Source organism: Silene latifolia, chromosome 3 (assembly GCF_048544455.1).
Source record: "Silene latifolia isolate original U9 population chromosome 3, ASM4854445v1, whole genome shotgun sequence".
Lineage (NCBI taxonomy): Eukaryota > Viridiplantae > Streptophyta > Magnoliopsida > Caryophyllales > Caryophyllaceae > Silene > Silene latifolia.
The window spans coordinates 17,874,675-17,896,524 of record NC_133528.1 but is presented as its reverse complement, the minus strand read 5'-3'; the positions used below and the strand labels follow the sequence as shown (position 1 = coordinate 17,896,524).

The window sequence follows — 21,850 nt, the reverse complement described above, 5'->3', positions numbered from 1 at the left end:
TAGAGTGCCACCATTGTCACAAGATTGGACATTGGAGGAGGAACTGTCCCGTCTACCGTGAGGACATCAAAGCAGGCCGCGTCGTTCCTGTTGGTATGTCATCTTATATTCATATGATTGAGATTAACCATGCAAGTTTCGGAACTTGGGTACTTGATACTGGTTGTGGTTCTCATCTGTGTAATCATTTGCAGGGCCTAAAGAACATCATACCTCTCGAAAAAGGTGATGTGGACCTGCGAGTCGGGAATGGAACACGAGTTGCTGCTGTCTCGAAGGGAACATATGTAATCCAACTCCCCAGTGGTTTTGAGTTATTTTTAAATAACTGTTACTATGTACCCAGTTTGTCTAAGAACATTATTTCTGTTTCCGTACTTGCTAAAGACGGTTTTGCATTTTCAATAAAGGATAATAGCTGTATTTTCTCTTTTAATGAAATGATTTATGGCAAAGCAGTTTCCATGAATGAAATTTACATCTTAGATCAAACCACGGAAATATTACACATGAATAATAAGAAATTAAAGGTTGGTGACAAAGATCAAACCTATCTATGGCATTGCCGAATGGGACACATAAATGAGAAACGCGTGAAGAAACTCGTCGATAATGGGACTATTCCCGCATTCGATTTTTCTACATATGGCACGTGTGAATCATGTCTTATTGGCAAGATGACTCGAATTTCCTTGAAAGGTGTTGGAATGCACGCTAGTGACCTATTAGGACTCATACATACTGATGTTTGTGGACCTATGTCAATTACCGCTAGAGATGGCTATAGATATTTTATCACTTTCATGGACGATTTGAGTAGATACGGATATGTCTACTTAATGAAGCATAAAAGTGAGTCCTTTGAGAAATTCAAGAAATACCAGAACAGGGTACAGAACCAACTGGGTAGAAGGTTAAAGCACTCCGTTCAGATCGGGGTGGCGAATATCTTTCAAATGAGTTTGATCAACACCTGAAAGACTGTGGAATCGTTTTGCAGTTAACTCCACCTGGAACACCTCAATTGAATGGTGTGTCCGAACGGAGAAATCGAACCTTACTTGATATGGTTCGATCCATGATGAGTCACACCGTAGTGCCTGATTCATTATGGGGTTTTGCTCTTTTGTCAGCTGCTCTTATACTTAACCGAAGTCTGTCTAAAGTTGTCGACAAGACTCCATATGAAATGTGGAAGGGAACGGTACCTAACTTGTCCTTTATTCGGGTTTGGAGCTGCGAGGCTTATGTCAAGTGGAGACACGAGGATAAGCTCGGCTCGCGATCGGTCAAGACATACTTTATAGGTTATCCAAAAGGAACATTTGGTCATTACTTCTATTCGCCTACCGAACATCGAGTTTTTGTTGCGGCTAGTGCGACGTTCTTAGAGAAAGAATTTCTCGAGAACAAGACGAGTAATAGAACCTTCGAGTGTCGGAGATTCCAACCAACAACCGAGGAACGGATGGAGGAAGTTGTTCCTCCAACTGATGATACGGTTAATATTCCAGAGGAACCTAGGAGGTCGGGTAGAGTCTCTCATCCTCCGGACAGATACATTGGTATGGTCGAGGAGAATGACGTTTTACTCCTGGAGAGTAATGAACCCGTTACCTATAAAGGTGCTATGACCTGTTCCGACTCAAAGCTATGGCTCGAAGCCATGCAATCCGAGATGGACTCCATGTATGAGAATGACGTATGAGATCTAGTTGATTTACCTAATAAGGTAAAACCTCTACAAATCAAATGGCTTTACAAAATAAAGCGTTAAAGTAGAGCGCGCAACCAGATACCTATAAGGCACGACTTGTGGCAAAAGGTTTCACTCAAGTGCACGGATTGCATTATGATGAGATTTTTGCACCTGTAGTCATGCTACGTTCCATTCGGATAATCTTAGCGATTGCCGCATTTCATGATTATGAGATTTGGCAAATTGATGTGAAAACCGCTGATGCGTGTCATTTATATGATGTTTTACACCTCATTTTACACGCATTTCAGAGCTCATTTGTGTAGTTTAAGCTACCATTTCCCCTATTTTGGTCTACTTTCGTGTTTTTGTACATTAAGGTAGAAATGTGAAGAATTCAACGGAAATTGAGCTAAATCCGTCCCCGAGTATCCTGCATTGTATTTGACATGAAGAATTCACTTAAGGAACGAGCTTGGTGCGCATTTCAAGGCCCAAAAGACAAATCCACGAGATTATAGAAGTCAAGTATCAGTTAAAGTAGTCGATCGACCACTGCCTTCGGTCGATCGACCAACCCACGGGATCCAGAAGCTACTGTTCAGCTCAGAGCAGTCGATCGACCGGTCACCTTAGTCGATCGACCAAGCCGCTGCTTCAGACGAGAATTAAAAGATCGAGAAATAGCAAGCCCATAGTACATTAGGTTTGAGAAAAAAAAACTACGTTGTATTCTATATAACGTAAGCTAGGTTATTCAGTTTTGGCATCAAGTTTTTAGCATGCAGTTCTTAACACAATTCATTAGTTAGATTATTTTCCGTCAATAAAGTTACTCTTTTGCAATCGTTTTATGGATCCTTTTCTCTGCAATTTCGGTATTTCCTCTGTTCTTATTTCAGTTCCATTGCCTTTTATTATTCATAGATATAGAATTGCTAGTTAGTATCCAAAGTCAATTATCGTTTATCGCTATTTGTTATTTGATTATTTCAAGTATGAATTCGATAGTTTATTTCGTAGTGATTATTGTTGTTTTATTCAGTATCATGAGTAGCTAAATTAGTTGTGCTAGGATGTAGGGGAATTATAGTGTAGGCGGCACTAGAATTAGGGAGCCCTAATCGCGTGTTGGTCGATCGACCACCATACCCGGTCGATCGACTGACCACGTGAGGTTTACCTTCGTTTTAATTGATTTAAATGTTGTATTTGACGAATCGAATGCATGTGACTAGTTGAATGCTTAATATATGACTGGCCCATTAGATCGAAAGATAGGGAAAGTTGTTAGATCACCAATTAAAATGACTAAACTATGCTGAGATCGAAAGATAGGTAAAGTTTAGATTATTAGTCACTTTTCAGGACGAGAGTCAGTATTAGTGATATTAGGGATTTATAGCGAGATCGAAAGATGCTATCTGTAAAGAGTGGACCGAGAGGACCTCTTGTTTTCCCGCCTCATGTGTTTGGTTTAGACCGACTTAGTTTGCTGCCGCCGAAACTATAGTGAACCGACCATCCTAGTACCCTTCTTTATATTTGATTTAATATATTTATTTAGTTTATTATCTTTATTGTTATTAGCTATAGACCAAATCAAATCAACCCCCACACCTGTTACCTTAGACTAAATTTAGACAACTTTTAATTACATTCGCCTCCTTGTGGTTCGACCCTGTTACCACTAGCCTAGGTTAGTTTTAATAGGAATTATAAATTTTATTTTTGGTACTCACAACGACGGGTATCAAATTTTGGCGCCGTTGCCGGGGAGGCAATTGCTCTAATTTTTAGTTGTTTTATTTAGTCTTTCTTAGTTTAAGGGACATCCGTTCCTTAAACTTTTCTTATATTCTTTTTGTAGTTTCTTCTTATGCGCATGTCACAGGGTGGTGAATTAGTACCTTTCAATCCTGAGATTGAGAAGACCTTGCGCGAGTTGAGACGATCATCTAGAGTATTGCCGACAGAGGAAGAGCTGAGTACTCTGTCTAGTTACTACGAGAACGAACTGTTCGAAGAAGACCCACCTACATCTCCTGCTTCTACTTCTTCAGCTGAGACAGTCACATCTCCGGAAATTCCAGTCATGGCTGAAGAAGCAACTATAGCAAGTCACTCTGAGCCGACAGCTGAAAATCTTTACAAGGGGTTCGAATTACCTGGAGCTGATAGGAAATTCGAACCGAAGCCTTCCTATATCAATTTAGTTGAGAGGAACCAGTTCGGGGGAGCTGCAAATGAAGATGCGACCAAGCATATGGAGATATTTATCGATTATTGCTTTTTATACCCCGCCGACCAGTGTGACCCAGGACTGGATAAAGGAGACTATGTTTATATTCTCACTCCGTGATGCTTTGCAAGGGAGTGGTACGAGAGATCCGGATCGAGCCGCTCATGGGATCACCGACTGGAATTCTTTGGCCTTGGCATTCTACAAGAAATACTTCTCTGCCTCGAAGACGAATGCCATTAGAGCTCAGATCACGAGCTTTAAACAGGGACCTGATGAGAACTTTCATGAAGCATGGGTCCGTTTCAAGAAGCTAGTGCGAACCATTCCGCACCATGGGTTCGAAAAATGGAGTCTTTGCAATCAGTTCTATAACGGGTCGTATGATGATCGAGAGGGCTATCTTGGATGCTGCATGACCAATGGCCGATTTGCCGAGAATATGGGAGAGACTAAGGGGTGGAAGATCATTGATGACTTAGCCACCCATAAAGCTGAATATGGGAATTCGAGAGGCAATCAGAGGAGGAGTGCTGAATCCCCTTCTGTAGCTGCATTAGAGGCTCTCACGGCGAGGTTTGACAAATACGAGTTGGGAGGAGCTTCAAAAGGAGGGATGTATCATGTGAATGCTATTTCAGATGGTCCTTTCGTCTGTAGAAGATGTGGAGCTGAGGGACATGTCTCAGAAAATTGTCCTAGTCCCTTTGAGTCTTGTGCTGCCTTTCAACATTACAGGCAGACAAACACGTACTATGAGCCGAATGTCCATCCCAACTTGAGGTGGAGTAACCAGAATGTCCTGAATCCGACTCAACCTCCACAAAGAAGAGCGAAAGCAGCAGACTTATGTGCCTCCTCATAAGCAACAACAGTTTCAAAAATCTCCCTATGTGCCGCAGCAACAACAATCCCAAAATTCTGAGTTTGCTGAGTTGAAGAATATGCTGCAAAATGAGTCCAAAGCTAGAGAGGCCGGAATGAAACTGCTAGAGAGCCAAATTGCTCAATTGGCTAACAAGAATACCACTCGAGCTTCGAGGCACTTACCAACTCAGACGGACCAAAAAGAGACCCTTAATGCCATCACTTTGAGGAGCGGGTCCACCTTGGAAGGGCCTACTATGATTGAGGATGCCCCTGAAAAAGATAAGCCGGAACCGAGTCAAAACAAAGCTGGAACGAACAAAGGAAAGAAAAAGGCGTCTGCCAGGTATGTCAGTCGATCGACTGACATACCCGGTCGATCGACTGAGGTGCAACAAACAGTAGCTTCTGGTACTGTTGAAGCCAGTCGATCGACTGACCAACCTGGTCGATCGACTGGAACCGCTGCTGATGGTGAACAATTTCGTCCTCCAATGCCCGATAACTTGAGGGATCATTTGTTTCGGGGTACGACTGCCCCGAAAATATTGAGGCCAGACCCGACTGCTGATGGGTCTGTTCCGGTTCCAAAGTACGACCCAATGTCGATCAATGGTTCATATTTGAGACGGTCTGAAGAGGGGTCAAGCTTCAACAAGGAGAAGGTGGTGGACTTCCAGCCTAAGTCCACGGTTGCCGGCATGCGAGATTTAGAGGAGAGGGCTAAGTTACTTCTTACAGCCCCATATCCAGAGCGACTAGTGCCAACGAAGGAACATGTATCTTTCAATAAATTTGAAAAAGTTATTCGTAGTTGAATGTACAAGTTCTTTTCTCGAATTAGTAAACCAAGTACCCGCTTATACTAAATTCATGAAACAACTTTTATCTAAAAAGCGGTCACTTGAAACTGTGCATACTGTCGCACTTACTAAAGAGTCGTGTTCTTATCTAACCCACACTGCACCCCACAAACTAGAAGACCCAGGTAGCTTCTCCGTTCCTTGTAGCATTGGTACCTTTTCGTTTGAGAAGGCATTATGTGACTTAGGAGCCAGTATAAGCGTAATGCCCTTGAGTCTTGCTAGAAAGCTCAAATTAACTAGGTTCGCAGTGACCGACATGACAAGATCTGAGATGGCCGACCGATCTGCGGTCCAAATTATAGGAGTCTTAGAAGACATTCCCGTGCAAATAGGAAAGTTCTTCTTCCCTGTAGACTTCGTTGTACTTGATATGCCTGAGGATGCCCATATTCCTATCATACTAGGTAGACCATTTCTGCACACTGCTGGTGCAGTTATTGATGTTGGTTCGGGTACTTTGACCTTTAAGGTAGGGAAGCATTCCATTGTTTTTGCCCAACCTGCTAAGAAGAAAGACCCCATGTGGCCTGTGACTTGCAATACGGTTTATGAAAAGAAATCCTACTTTGTGCTTCCTGATATGCCTGTCTCTATTCCTATTCCTGTCGTAACCCCTCCGCCCCAGATTGGGAGCAAATTGGAGGAAGATTTGTCTATTTCTGATATTGCAGGAGTTGGTTTGGGGAAGGAAGAGCCGTATGTTGCTCCAGCTGTGAAGGAGCCGATCATTTCACGAGGCGGTCTTGGTTGCCTTAGCTATGGAACTGATGAGGAGGTTGAAGATGAGCCGGTCAAGGCAACGGAGTCTGATCTGGATTCCGACGAGTCCGAAGAGGTGATTGCTTGGGATGATGTCCGACATGTTGACCCGTTGAGTCTTGCAGACGATGGAAGTGAGAGTGCAGCTGAGAAGATGAGCACTATTGAGGCTACTTCTTGTAGCCAGAAGCCAGTCAAGTGGGCCATTCCATGGCCGTTCTTGATCAACTATTAGTTGATTGAGACTTCTTTAAAACATTTACATTTTATTTGCTTTCTTTGAACCTTTCTTTTTATTGCTTTTGTGTGCGCGAGACTTCGCATTTAATTATTTTGTTTAGGATTTATAGGTACTTTAGACTTTGCTTTGGGTTTTGCGCAAATTTTGGGCGCGTATTATTGTGCACTTGCAGGTTTTTAGACTTCATTAGCTCAAGTTATTGAGCAAATACGAAGAAATCAGAAGTTACAGCAGTATTTTCGGTCGGTCGACTGACCTGTATGGTCGATCGACTGGCTGCACAGTTCCAGGAGCTTCTGTTCCTGTTCACTCTGGTCGATCGACTTCCTGCTATGGTCGATCGACCGGCCTGGACTGCTGTACATGTTCACGACCTTTCCCTTGTTGTGTTTGGTCGATTTGCGGAATTGGGGAGTTTTCTACTCCACTTTATCTTCCGTCATTTTATTTATTTCTTCTATTTTCTCAATTATGCACATAATTATCACTTCTTTATTGCTTTCTCGGTTTTATGCGTGGTTCTTTTGTCTTTTTAGGTACTTATTGGTAGCACTGCTGGCTACTGAAACCTCCTAACTCACGCTGGTTTGGGGAGGTTTCTTTTGCTGCGCTTAAAGTCTTGTGAGTTCCCAAGTTATACTTCTTGTCATACTTATCCATTTTCTCGCAAATTCCCGTTTTTCCTTTTCTTTCATTACATGATTTTGCACAATGGGGACATTGTGCGATTTGCTTTGGGGAAGGGTTTTGCGTCGCATATCATTTGCTTGCATTCACGTTTACAGTTTTGTTTTTGCATTGTTTAATGCATTGTTATTTCATTTCATCCGTATATACAAAAATCCAAAAAAAATTGAAAAAAATTTCAAAAATTCAAACAAAAATGCACGTTTATTTTAGCATATAGGTTGAGTCGGAACGGTAGTATTTCCATGATGACATTGCATTTGCAGCTGTTTATGCCTAAGCCGTGCTAATTGACATGTTATTAGTAGAATCGTATAAGTGCATATCCACGAGTTTTCGTTAATTATTTGCTGAACTTGAGACTTGACTTAGATTTTTGGCAAACTACATCATGTTTCTGAGATTTAGAGCTTATAACTGGTGACATCTATGACCAGTTTATCTAGGATGTGAGTAGTACTCCTTATGAGACATGTTACATAAATGTGCATAAATATGAACTTGATCTACTTAATGCCTGTATGCATTCGGTTTGTGGTTTGTTGACACATGTGGTAGAGGTTTCCCCTTTCTTCATTTTGCCCATAAGCTCCACACTGCCAAAAACAGCCTTTTTGTCCCATTACTACATCCTACATTTAGCCTGTCCTTTGTCAAGCTAGTAGTCTATGTTGTTGGGATTGTTACTTCGTTTTTGGTGGTATTTGCTCGATTGAGATGTTGTTGGGAAAATGAAAAGAAGTAAAGAAAGAAATAGAAAAGAAATGAAAAAAAAACGATTCGAGAAAGAAAAAAAAAAAAAGAGTTCTGTACTGTTCAAAACGGTCGATCGACTGACCAACCTGGTCGATCGACTGGGATCCGAGAAAAAGAAGAAAGGAATCAATTCGCATATTCAGAGTCTTTATTTTATGGCGATTTTTGCTCCCATGTTGTATTAGTATCTTATGGGGAGTTGGTTGATTATTGTTATATCGGAGATTGTGAGTTTTGTGCTTGCTTTAGCACCGCTTTGATTGAGTTTGAGCAAGAAGTTGGATGTTGCCATATGGTCCCGTTTTGGTACTAGCTTGATCACCTGTACCTCCACTTTTCCATAATTGTTTTGCCTCTTCTTACCCATACCTCACATATCCCATATATACCTCTGCATGTGTCATGATCTTTTGTTGGTTGGAATGCATATGTACGGTCATAGAGATTACTTTCATATTATATTGCAGGCATGTTCTTATAGGTCGTAGTTAGGTGAGAGTCTCTACAAAATGAATTCTTTCTATCCTCCTATATTTTCACCTGTGCTTATGAGTGATTCGAGCGACCCGTGAGAGTCCGATTTGATAAGTCTCTGTAGTTGACGGTTCAGATTTCTTAACGACTTCATAACTCGGTTGCATGATTCATAATTGCTAATTGATTGTTGGTTATTGCATTAAAATGGTTTAGGCTTTACATGTTGTAATTCGCTCTGAGATTGAACTCGTTCCATTAGGTCATTAGATCGAGTTTAGTTCTTGCTTGGGGACAAGCAAGGGTTTGGTTTGGGGAAGTTTGATGCGTGTCATTTATATGATATTTTACACCTCATTTTACACGCATTTCAGAGCTCATTTGTGTAGTTTAAGCTGCCATTTCCCCTATTTCCGTCTACTTTCGTGTTTTTGTACATTATTGCAGAAATGTGAAGAATTCAACGGAAATTGAGCTAAATCCGTCCCCGAGTATCCTGCATTGTATTTGACGTGAAGAATTCACTTAAGGAACGAGCTTGGTGCGCATTTCAAGGCTCAAAAGACAAATCCACGAGATTATAGAAGTCAAGTATCAGTTAAAGTAGTCGATCGACCACTGCCTTCGGTCGATCGACCAACCCACGGGATCCAGAAGCTACTGTTCAGCTCAGAGCAGTCGATCGACCGGTCACCTTAGTCGATCGACCAAGCCGCTGCTTCAGACGAGAATTAAAAGATCGAGAAATAGCAAGCCCATAGTACATTAGGTTTGAGAAAAAGAACTACGTTGTATTCTATATAACGTAAGCTAGGTTATTCAGTTTTGGCATCAAGTTTTTAGCATACAGTTCTTAACACAATTCATTAGTTAGATTATTTTCCGTCAATAAAGTTACTCTTTTGCAATCGTTTTTTGGATCCTTTTCTCTGCAATTTCGGTATTTCCTTTGTTCTTATTTCAGTTCCATTGCCTTTTATTATTCATAGATATAGAATTGCTAGTTAGTATCCAAAGCCAATTATCGTTTATCCCTATTTGTTATTTGATTATTTCAAGTATGAATTCGATAGTTTATTTCGTTATGATTATTGTTGTTTTATTCAGTATCATGAGTAGCTAAATTAGTTGTGCTAGGATGTAGGAGAATTATAGTGTAGGCGGCACTAGAATTAGGGAGCCCTAATCGCGTGTTGGTCGATCGACCACCATACCCGGTCGATCGACTGACCACGTGAGGTTTACCTTCGTTTTAATTTATTTAAATGTTGTATTTGACGAATCGAATGCATGCGACTAGTTGAATGCTTAATATATGACTGACCCATTAGATCGAAAGATAGGGAAAGTTGTTAGATCACCAATTAAAATGACTAAACTATGCTGAGATCGAAAGATAGGTAAAGTTTAGATTATTAGTCACTTTTCAGGACGAGAGTCAGTATTAGTGATATTAGGGATTTATAGCGAGATCGAAAGATGCTATCTGTAAAGAGTGGACCGAGAGGACCTCTTGTTTTCCCGCCTCATGTGTTTGGTTTAGACCGACTTAGTTTATCGCCCTAAAACTATAGTGAACCGACCATCCTAGTACCCTTCTTTATATTTGATTTAATATATTTCTTTAGTTTATTATCTTTATTGTTATTAGCTATAGACCAAATCAAATCAACCCCCACACCTGTTACCTTAGACTAAATTTAGACAACTTTTAATTACATTCGCCTCCTTGTGGTTCGACCCTGTTACCACTAGCCTAGGTTAGTTTTAATAGGAATTATAAATTTTATTTTTTGTACTCACAACGACGGGTATCAAACCGCCTTCTTAAACGGTTATTTGGAGGAAGAGTTGTACATGGTGCAACCCGAAGGTTTCATAGATCCTGAGCATCCTAAGAAAGTATGCAAGCTTAAGCGTTCCATTTATGGACTTAAGCAAGCTTCTCAGAGTTGGAATCATCGTTTCGACCAGGTGATAAAAGAGTATGGTTTCACTCGATCGGTCGAAGAACCATGCTTATATATCAAGTCGAGTGGGAGCAAGATTGTATTCTTGATATTGTATGTCGATAACATACTCCTGATTGGGAATGACATTCCTCTCCTATCTTCGGTTAAAGAATGGTTGAAGAACCATTTCCAGATAAAAGATCTGGGTGAGGCACAGCGCATTTTGGGAATCCGTATCTACCGAGATAGATCACGACGGACGTTATCACTTAGTCACGAGTCTTATTTGGATAAGATTCTTGAGAAGTTCAGCATGACCAACTCCAAGAAGGGGAACCTTCCAATGACGATCGGGATGCGGTTGAGCAAGTCTCGATCACCCGACGACGGAAGGGATTGAGCGCATGAGTCGTGTTCCTTATGGATCTGCAATAGGATCGATCATGTATGCCATGATATGCACACGTCCAGACGTGGCATATGCATTGAGTATGACGAGTCGGTACCAAAAGACTCCAGGTGAAACACACTGGATAGCTGTTAAAAACATCCTCAAGTACCTACGGAGGACTAAGGATTGGGTATTGACTTATGGAGGCGATACTAAGCTATGCGCAATCGGTTACGCAGATGCTAGCTTCCAAACGGATCGAGATGACTCAAAATCTCATTCCGGGTTCGTCTTAACTCTTAATGGTGCTGCGGTCAGCTGGAAGAGTTCCAAACAGAGTGTTGTAGCAGATTCTACTACTGAATCCGAGTACTATGCCGCTTCGGAGGCAGCAAAGGAAGCGATATGGATGCATCAATTCTTACAAGGACTTACAGTAGTTCCTAGTTCGAATGACCCGATCACCATCTATTGTGACAATAGAGGTGCCATATTCCAGGCTAAGGAGTCAAAGTCTAGCAACAACTCTAGACATGTACATCGGAAAGCTCACCTGATCCGTGATTATGTGGAGCAAGAGGAGATAGTGATAGACAAGATTGCAACGGATGATAACATCGCGGATCCTCTCACTAAACCGTTGAATTATGATAAGCATGTAGGGCACGTTAATTCCATGGGAATTAAACGCCTTCCTGAGTTGTAGTACTTGATTATGGATTTGATATATTATCTTTTTCATATACTATTTATAACTTCATCGTTCTATTTATAATATTTTATTTTTCATGTGGATTGTACTGACAACATTGAACGCCACAAAGTGAATTGAATTACATTATATTTGTTTTGGTCCGTAATCTCCAATGTGAGCTGATAACTCCGGCTATTATATTGTGCAGTCGATTGATGGTGGGTTCAACGAGCCATAAGTCAAACGGTTGACTGATCGATCACAGATGCGAGATTATAACGATACCTCGTACGACAACTTTTTGTGACAACGTAATGGAGTCCTAAATGTTTAAAAACATTCGGTGCCAGGTCGTGGATAGGACATCCATTGTGTTCCTAGAGTCGATTCTTTTGACTATCGATCGTCTCTCTTGAGATTAAGGCGCTTTTGGGTGACTTTGGTTTCTTTCTCACGATGTCTGCCGAATCGGAGGCTAAGTAGATTTTTTCTGGGTCATTTCATACCGTGCTTACATCTGCAGGATTCGAGTTGAGGAAAATATCCAACCCTTATCGGTATAGTTATTTCTCGGGGCCACTCGAGGAGTTGTAAATCGAAATGCATGGCCATGCTGCCGAATGTTGATTCGTTTATCGCTTAAGTTACTCTCTAGTCGGGGAAACCACTCTTGATGATGATCGCTTGTAAAATACGACCTTTGTGAATACGGATTTGCAAATTGTTTTACATTGAGTGGGAGAAATTTTAGGATATTAGAATCGGTTATCGCACATACACTTGTGAGGACAAGTGGGAGTTTGTTGGAGCTTGTGTCCTCCACAAATTAGTGTGATAACATTTTTAAATCTCTTACAGGTTCACAAGGGTATACTTCGTATATTTAATCAGTTGATTAACGTTTACCTAATAACGGTTGGCTTGCTAGAATGTTTGACGTTATTATCATACAGATGGCGGTGATCAACTGGTCCCTAAAGGTCACACCTATAGGATGTGTTTGAGAGATGTGATTATAGAAATATGATCACATTGATGCCTAATATGACTAAATAGTTAGTCAATGTGTTGATGAGACCATTATTTAATGAAGATTAAATAATATTAGTTGAGACGAATTAACTGTCAATTCGTAAATTGAATATAATAAGTTATATTTAATTAAATGTATGTAATGTTAGCTTGGACGAATTAATCTGTTAATTCGTAATTAAATATAATCAGTTATATTTAATATCAATAAGATGAATGTGTCATAGTGGTAATAGTGAGGGTACACAAACCAAGAGGTCATGGGTTCGATCCTCACTAGATGACAATTTACACATTTTATACATTTTTTTGTGTTAACCGAAAATAAGAGAAATTATCTCTTTATTTTCGGTAAATGGGCCGAATTAGAGGAAAAGAAAGAAAAAAATATCTTCCTAAACATACTCCTCCATTCGGTTATATGAGGGAGTAAGGAGTTCATTTTTTCTTCTTCCTTTTTAACCTAATTCTACCCTAGCCTCCTCTCTCATCAGAAAAACACAAAAACCTAAATTTTTACAGAAAATTTGGATCGATTCTAGCATTATCAAAGGGCATATCTCATATCGTCTTGGGTGCAACTGATAGGCGAATATCTACTTTGATATTGTTCTTAGGCCATATTTGCTAGGACCGAAGGTTATTTCTGAATCCTTTATTTTGTTTATGTATTTTATTTATGACTAGTGATCGTCTTAATTAAATTCGTTATAATCCTTCAATTTTAAGGGAAGTATACAGATTATTTCCCACAAAGGAGATCGAATCCGTCTCTAATATGGCAGTCGATGACAATGGTAAAGGTATTGCGTCCACTTCTCCTTTAGTTGGAGAACACTCATTGGAAGCAGGTCTTCGCCCAGAAGAACTATCCGATTTTGGTGATTGGATGGTGGTAAAGAAACCACCACGCCGGAAAACTACGGGAAGGGTCGAGACTATCAATGTTCAGAGTACACAAGTCCAACATAAGCAAGCCACATTCGAGTTTGGAAGCACATCAAAGGATAAAACCGGGTCAAGGTTCAACGCTCTCATTAATTTGGGCCAGGACGATGGTAATCTAGGCAATTTCACCGGAATTTTTTCTAATACAGCACAATTTCCTTCCAATAAAATTATTTCCCAAAATAATCATAATAATATTGTCAATATTCCTATTCCAAATCAGTTATCAAAAAATAAAAAAAAAAACGTATCTTCTAAAGATAACGTATCTTATAAGGCTACCCGAAATATCCAGAAAAAAAATCCTTCTCAAGCTCACATATATATAATGAGAATAATATTCTACGCAATATTACTAATAATAATATTAATATTACCAAAAATCAATCCCCAAAAATTGCCAACCGTAATCCAGTAACAAGCAGCAGCAATACTCATATTATCAACCCTAATACTCCATCATCATTGCAAAAAGATAATATAGCGGATAATCCAAATAACATAGCACCACCTCAACATGCTGAACTTCTCGACAGTGGTCGAGTGCAATCCAGACCAAGACCACTCGATTATAGACCTAACACAGGTTCTCATGATACCTCCTTATCGTCGGTTCATGTTCACGACTTGGGAGGGGATGGTCGTACTCTTTATGGGGGTGATGGCACGGGAATCGTCATTGATGAATCTGACATTCGAACTAGTCCGGGAAAATCCAACGAGTCTATGGATCGAAATGTCGATTCCATGGAATGTTAATGAAATCTTATCTCTTGTTAGTCGAGCGTATGTTTCGCATTTACCATCCTTGCCTTATTTAATGACGGATCGAATACCAAATTTGACCCCAAACCTACCTCACATTACGTGTATGGTATGGAATTTGCAAGGCTCTTCAAGTAAACCTAAACTTGCAGCTTTGAAGGATATAATTCGCACTTATAAACCCTCCGTTTTTGCTCTTATCGAAACCCATATGGGAGGTGATCACGCAGAAAAAGTTCAAAGAATTGTTGGTTACGATAGCCATGCTAGAGTCGATGCCGTTGGTTTCCGAGGAGGTATTTGGGTGTACTGGAAGTCAGACCTTGTTAGCATCACATCAATTACCAAGCACCCTCAATACATTACTATGGAAATTTCAAAAACAGTGGAGTCCCCTGGTTTTTCACGGCAGTCTATGCCAGTCCGGACCCACATAATAGGAGAGAATTATGGACGGAATTAGCTGAGTTTGCGAGACGAAATAACCATCCTTGGATGGTTGCCGGAGACTTTAATGAAACTCGTAACCTTACTAAGAGACATGGAGGGGATGCAAATATGGCCCGCCGTTGCGATATGTTCAATAGTTGGATAGAGGATTGCGAATTGATTGAATTAGAATTCTCTGGAGCTGCTCATACTTGGTCACGAGGAAATAGTGTTGAAACGAGACAGAGTGCAAGATTGGATCGTGCATTATGTAATAGCGAATGGAGTTTATTATTTGAAGATGCAAATGTTAAACACCTCCCGGCAATTCAATCTGATCATTGCCCCTTATTAATATCACCTAATGGTTTCGCACCTCTTAGCTCTGTACAAAAACCATTCCGCTTTCAAGCTGCGTGGCTCACACATGAAAATTTCACTGATTTTGTAGTCGAAAATTGGCAGCCTGAAGGTTATTTAACCGCACAATTAGGCTCACTTTCAACAAAGCTTCAAACCTGGAACGAACAAGTATTTGGCAATATTTTTAGGAAAAAACGTGAATTATTTACAAGAATTAATGGCTGTCAAAAAAAATTAGCCATCACAAGAGACAAAGGAACTATTGTGTTAGAGGCAAAACTTTGCAAAGAATTGGATGAAATACTCGAGAGCGAGGAGATTCTTTGGTACCAGAAATCGCGTGTTGAATTCATTAGGGACGGGGATAGAAATACTTCTTACTTTCACGTTAGTACCCTTGTTCGACGCTGGCGGAATCGCATTAATTCTTTGAAAATAATGATGGCGTCTGGGTAGAGGAGAAAAATGCTCTTGTTTCACATGTGGTCGAGTTTTATAAGAAACTATATACACAAGAAGGGGACTATGACGTGAATGCAGAGATCCCTTACGACCTTTTTCCCGAGCTTAGCAACGAGGATTTCAGGTGGCTGACGCGCCCATATACCGAGGCACAAGTCGAGGGTGTCATTCATAATATGGGAGCACTCAAGGCACCCGGACCCGATGGCTTCCAAGCCCTTTTTTAACAAAAGAATTGGGAGGTTGTACGTCAATCAGTCTGTGCGACGGCGATCAAGGCCCTTCACGGGAAGGGGTTCCCTGACGATTTCAATAACATTCACATTGTTCTTATCCCTAAGGTAACAGGTCCCGAATACATTACACAATTTCGACCTATTAGTCTTTGCAATGTGTCCTATAAAATTGTTAGCAAAGTTTTGGCCAATAGAATTAAGCATGTGCTACCTCGCCGGATTTCGGAAACCCAAAGCGGCTTTGTACCGGGTCGACAAATTTCCGATAATATTGTGGTCTTTCAAGAAGTCATTCATACCATGAGAAAAAAGAAAGGTAATAAAGGGTTTATGGCAATTAAAATTGACCTCGAAAAAGCTTATGATCGATTGTGCTGGGAATTCATTCAGGATACTCTAAATGATATGTGCATTCCGGTTTATTTAGTAGACGTTATAATGGAATGTGTCACGACCTCGAAGATGCAAATCCTTTAGAATGGGGAACCGACTGAGATGTTCACACCATCAAGAGGAGTACGTCAAGGAGATCCATTATCCTCTTATCTCTTTGTCATGGGCCTAGAGAAATTGCAGCAATTAATTGATGCGGAAGTTCGAGAAAATAAATGGCAGCCTATCTCGGTTTGTATGAATGGTGCTCGTATTTCCAACTTGTTTTTTGCAGACGATATGGTCCTTTTCGCAGAGGCTGCTGTTGATCAAGCAACTATTATCACTAGAGTGTTGGACATTTTCTGTCGCGCATCAGGTGAAAAAGTGAGTCTCTCTAAATCTCGAGTTTTCTTCTCATCTAACACCCGGGTGGAGGTCCAACAGGCGGTTTCTAGCAGGTTGGGGATCGAAATAACAGAGAACTTAGGCTCATATTTGGGAATGCCAACGATTAATGGCCGGGTCACGAGGAATACTTTTGCTAGCATTATGGAACGGTTTGATCGAAGATTAGCAGGATGGAGTACCAAACATTTGTCTTTAGCTGGACTAGCCACTTTGGTTCAGTCGACTCCATCATCCATGGCAAATTATAGCATGCAAACGGCAAAGATTCTGAAGATAACGTGTGACTCTTTGGATCGAAAAACAAGACGATTCCTTTGGGGAGGGGATGAAAATAAGAGAAAGGTTCATCTCATCTCTTGGGAGACCATACAACGGCCCAAGTCAGCAGGGGGTCTCGGCTTTAATTCCTCCCGTCAAGCAAATGCAGCGTTCTTAACAAAATTGGGTTAGAGAGTCTTAGCGGAACCTCAAAGTCTCTGGGCCCGTGTTCTTCGAGCAAAATATTGTAATGGAAGATGCGATGTGGATATGTTTAATTCCAAAGAAAATATGTCTAATGTGTGGGCGGGTATCTCATCGCAAGCTAGCAACATTATTAAAGGAACTACTTCGGCAGTGGGAAACGGTCAAAGAACTCTCTTCTGGGATCATTCTTGGGTCGAGGCGGGCACCCTATCCGACTCAGCTGTGATGCCAATACCAGATAATCTACTAGGAGCGACGGTCAGTGATATGTGGGATGAAGAACACGGGTGGAAATGGGATGTATTCTTCGCAAACTTCCTGCCGCGTGAATGCCTTCTAAAGATTGCCTCATACTCACTATCATCTGATCCTAATTTAGTTGATTCTCTCTAATGGAACGGTACTTCTCACGACAAATTTTCTATTAAATCTGCTATGAATATTATCAAAGCTCTCGAGCCTTTTCCAGAAACCAATCAAGTATAGTGGCATGTCATTTGGAAGCTCCCGGTTCAACAAAGAATTAAATTTTTTATTTGGTTAGCGGCACATGGCCGAGCTATGTGCAATGTTAATCGAGTAAGGCGTAATCTTTCGGATGATCCTAGCTGCCCACGATGTCAAGCTCACGAGGAGACCATGGATCATGTTCTTCGTTATTGCCCAATCTCACGCGAAATTTGGTCTTCGCTTGGCATCCCCAACTCATCTCCTGCCTTCTATTTATCCTTTTTTTCGGACTGGATTTCGCTAAACGCCACTAATAAGATGATCGTGGATTTGCAAGATTGGTCTATGAAATTTGCGATTACGTGTTGGTGGATTTGGAGGTGGAGGAATAACATTGCGTTTGGTCGACCTAACGAAAACCATACTCATCCTATTGATCTTCTCCGTCAGCAATTTGAAGCTTCAAAGAATGCATTTGATAAATTCTCATTGTTCGTACCTAAACCCGGATCGTTTAGAAATGAGATCTTTATACGGTGGCACCCACCTCCACACGGGTGGTGTTTACTAAACACTGATGGAGCGTCAAAGGGAATTCCGGGTCCAGCGGGATGCGGAGGGGTGTTTAGAGATGAAACAGGTAATTTTATTTCGGCCTATATGTTCTCGGGTGGTGTTTGCACGTCGATGCGAGCCGAGATGCTTGCTTTAGTCGCTGGACTCGAAAGAGCTAAAGAACTTCATATTGATAAGCTCATCGTCCATATGGATAATGTTACATGTGTAAGAATGGTGTTGGAAGATCAGTTGCTCAACAATAGCCTCCGTCATCTTGTCCATCGGAGTAAAGAATTAATTCGTGAACCCGGGTGGAAGGTCAAGCTACTACATGTTTTCTGAGAAGCCAACAAAGCAAGTGACTGACTAGCTAACCAAGGAGTTTTGTCATCTACATCTATTATTCATATCGAAGATCCCCCTGATGAACTTCGATCTATTCTACGCGAAGACATTATGGGTGTTACTACCCCTCGTTTAGTTCCTTAGTTTTGGGCTCTGCCCTCTTATGTACCAAAAAAAAAACAAATTACCACCCTGTATTTGTTTTTTTACAAATAACCCCTCACCTTCCTTTTATATTCCCCAACCACCACCGTATATTTATCGCGAACCTCGTTTATTTTATTTTCCGACTCGTTAAGACTAAATTTAGTTGTATTGCCCAAATTACCCTTTTCTCTAACATTACAATTTACCCCCAAATCTCCCAAGACATTTCTATTTCTGTACACCCTAATTCCCTTAATTCATAATCTTATCCCATTCCTCCATTATTTACTTCCCTTTGTGTGTTCATCTCTCTCTCAATTTCTAGATCCCAAAGGCAATTTAGTGTTTGCAATTTAGTTATGTTGTGTAATTGAGGTGCGGGAAAGTAGCAAAGAAACCCCAAACGTTTGCCACTACGTGCAAATTAGCCCCATAACTTCCTAGTAGTGCAAATTAACCCCATTAGTCATTAGTTATACCCGATGTGCAATTAAACCCAATTGGAGATACTCGGGTAATTTTCTCGCCGGAAAAAAATTAACATTGCACCGAAAAGATGACTAGGAATCTAGGATGGAATAACTTAAATATAAAAAAAACATGAAATTATTACTACCTAATGTTGTGAGTCTATCACTTACCTCGTTTCTTCCCCATTGCGTCCCATTTTCGCATATTTTCAGCTCCTTCATCACACCTATCCATTTTCTCCATTTTTCATCTCATTTTTGTTTGATGTAGTCTACAATTCTCATTCTCACATATCGTTCACCATTTTTGTAATTGAAAGTTTACCCAATTGCCACCAAAAACTGTAAAAAATGAATTTTGGGGAAATTTGAACTTATGCACACTCCAATTACATACCGTCATTTTTACGCGATCAGAGCTCAAAAATTAAACCAAGCTTCACAACAATGGCGATGGTGTTCTACGAATTCGGACGTCCATTTGTTATATTACGTGAACAAGAATCGAAGGTAGAGTTCGCTGAATCGAAGCTCGGCAACAATTGAAATTAAACGAGGATACCAATCGAAGGTCAGCAACAATTGAAATTAAATAAGGATACCTAAATTCATTGTGTTGAAAATAAACGACTGTCAAATTTAAAATCATGTTTTTTTCTTTTTTTTTTTTAATCCATCCTATTCATATTTCCAGTGTCATGTCAATTTTTTTCGGCGAGAAAATTACCCGAATATCTCCATTGGGTTTAATTGCACATCGGGTAAAACTAATGGGGTTAATTTGCATTACTAGAAAGTTATGGACCTAATTTTCACATAATTGCAAACATTTGGGGCTTATTTGCCGCTTTCCGGAATTGAGGGGTGCACCAATTGTTGTTGTTGCTGCAATATCGGAATCTGAGTGGTAGTCTGCTGAAAATAATGCATAGACTACTGATCAACTGGGGACTGACACACCTCTCATTATGCAAATTGGATGATAACAAGGCTTGATACTGCCGAGTTTGACTATTAACAGAAAGCATACCCATGGATTGGAAAATTAAGGAATTAAGCCCTTGCCTTCCACCTTGTCCTCTCAACCACAATAAGCTGTTCGTAGGGTCATCCATAGTATGGCTCCGTTTGGTACAACACTTCAGGTAGCTTATTTGAGCAAAGTAGCTTTTTTGCAAGTGTTTGACAAGTAGCTTATTTGGTCAAATAAGGCACCTGAAATCAAATGCTACCTCAGGTAGCATTTAAGAAATCAGGTACATGAAATAACTTATTTTCCATTTTGTACCCCTTTTATTCTATAATATTAAATAATTTTCATATTCTTCTACGTCATTTTACCAAAATCAGCTGCCTTTTCAGCTAGTTTGCCAAACACATATTTATATAATCAGTTACCTTATCAACGCCTAATTTTCAGCTACCTTATCAGTTAGCTTTTCAGGTTTCAGCTACCTTTTCAGGTAGTTTTGCCAAACAGAGCCTATGGCGCTGTTTGGTAAACGGCATATTGGCCAATTTTTAGCATATTCAAGGATTTTAGCGTGTTTGAGCAATCAATATGCTAATTTTAGTGTTTGGTAAACAACATATTTGGGGTCAATATGCTGTTTTACAATATGCTGCTTACCCCAGCATATTGGTTAGCATATTGTAAAATAGGAAATTTTTCTTCATTTTACAAAGAAAACTAACAATCTACTAATCGTAATTTGTCAATTACAAAACACTCAAATTAATTCTGCTAATTATAATATGCTAGTCAAACCTTCTGATAAAATCTGCCATTTATAATCTGATTTTGCAATCTGCTTATGCTGAAATTAATCCGCTGTTTATCAAACAGGGCCTATATGTAAAATGAAGCCAGCCATTATTTGATGCAAAATTCAGAACTACTATTTTTTTTTTTCATTTTAAATGAAGCAAAGACCCACAACTCACTGAACATTCATTAGTGATGGTATTGGGAAGTAGTCGGTTGATCGATGTAACTGGGGATGGTATCGTGAATTAGGGAATAATTGGGGAATTAGGGATAATAAATTGGGGAAAGAATTGGATCTGTTCGTTGGGGTACCCCGTAATAAGGCAGTAAGGGTTATTTGGCTAATCCGAGTAATTTATCACTTAACGAGTCGGAAAATAAGAAAAACAAGGCTCGGGACAAATATACGGTGGTGATTGGGGAATATACAAGGAAGGCGAGGGATTATTTGTAAAAAAACAAATACAAAGTGATAATTTGTAAAAATACGTAAATACGTAATGGTTATTTGTAATTTCTTCGAATTTGACAAATACGTAAGATAACTAAACCTGAATATAGCTGAAACATCGAAATCTAACTAACCAAGTTTATATTATACTTATGACATTGGACATGGTTAGCAGCCAAAACATACGTTTTGCACAACTTAATTAAGATAGTTAACAGAATTGATCAAACAGCTTTACGACATTTGTATTAATCGATAACACAAGGCTTATCTAACGTGTGCCCTTTGGGAACCCAAACGACGGAATCATCTCGAAAACATTTCGTATGTACTCGGCAATCGGCATGCCTTTTTTTTTTTTTTTTTTTTTTTTTTGAAACCCAACTGGGTATATATTATCATTGATTCAAAGCAAGTAAACGTTCGACTGACTCGGGTAACTTCTCATACCAAACAATTTACCCGTACCAGCCGGAAGCACATGTGCCAGCTCATGAGCTATCACATTGTTAGCCCTACTAGTAAAAGACCACAAAACAGAATTAAACGA

The 21,850-nt window shown here is 40.1% G+C and overlaps 1 protein-coding gene and 1 non-coding gene across 2 annotated transcripts; one reads left to right on the top strand and one right to left on the bottom strand.

Moving 5' to 3' along the window:
• Positions 1 to 4,176: 4,176 nt before the first annotated feature.
• On the bottom strand, positions 4,177 to 4,283 carry LOC141650173 (small nucleolar RNA R71). The gene has a single exon (XR_012546223.1). It is a non-coding gene; the product is annotated as a small nucleolar RNA R71 (small nucleolar RNA).
• A 9,155-nt stretch (positions 4,284 to 13,438) lies between these two features.
• Positions 13,439 to 17,096, top strand: LOC141648767 (uncharacterized). The gene is made up of 4 exons (XM_074457482.1): positions 13,439 to 13,718; positions 14,526 to 14,669; positions 14,786 to 15,552; positions 16,341 to 17,096. The coding sequence occupies exons 1-4, from the start codon at positions 13,439 to 13,441 to the stop codon at positions 17,094 to 17,096; spliced, it is 1,947 nt and encodes a 648-aa protein (XP_074313583.1).
• The last annotated feature ends 4,754 nt before the right edge of the window (positions 17,097 to 21,850 follow it).

Bases quoted from the DNA above. Each gene is read 5' to 3' on its own strand.
- LOC141648767 (XM_074457482.1), top strand. From the start codon at position 13,439: ATGGCAGTCGATGACAATGGTAAAGGTATTGCGTCCACTTCTCCTTTA. The intron at 14,670-14,785 runs GTATTTGGGTGT...TTTTCACGGCAG, and splicing joins TGCCGTTGGTTTCCGAGGAG to TCTATGCCAGTCCGGACCCA. The intron at 15,553-16,340 runs GTTAGTACCCTT...CAAATCCTTTAG, and splicing joins GAAATACTTCTTACTTTCAC to AATGGGGAACCGACTGAGAT.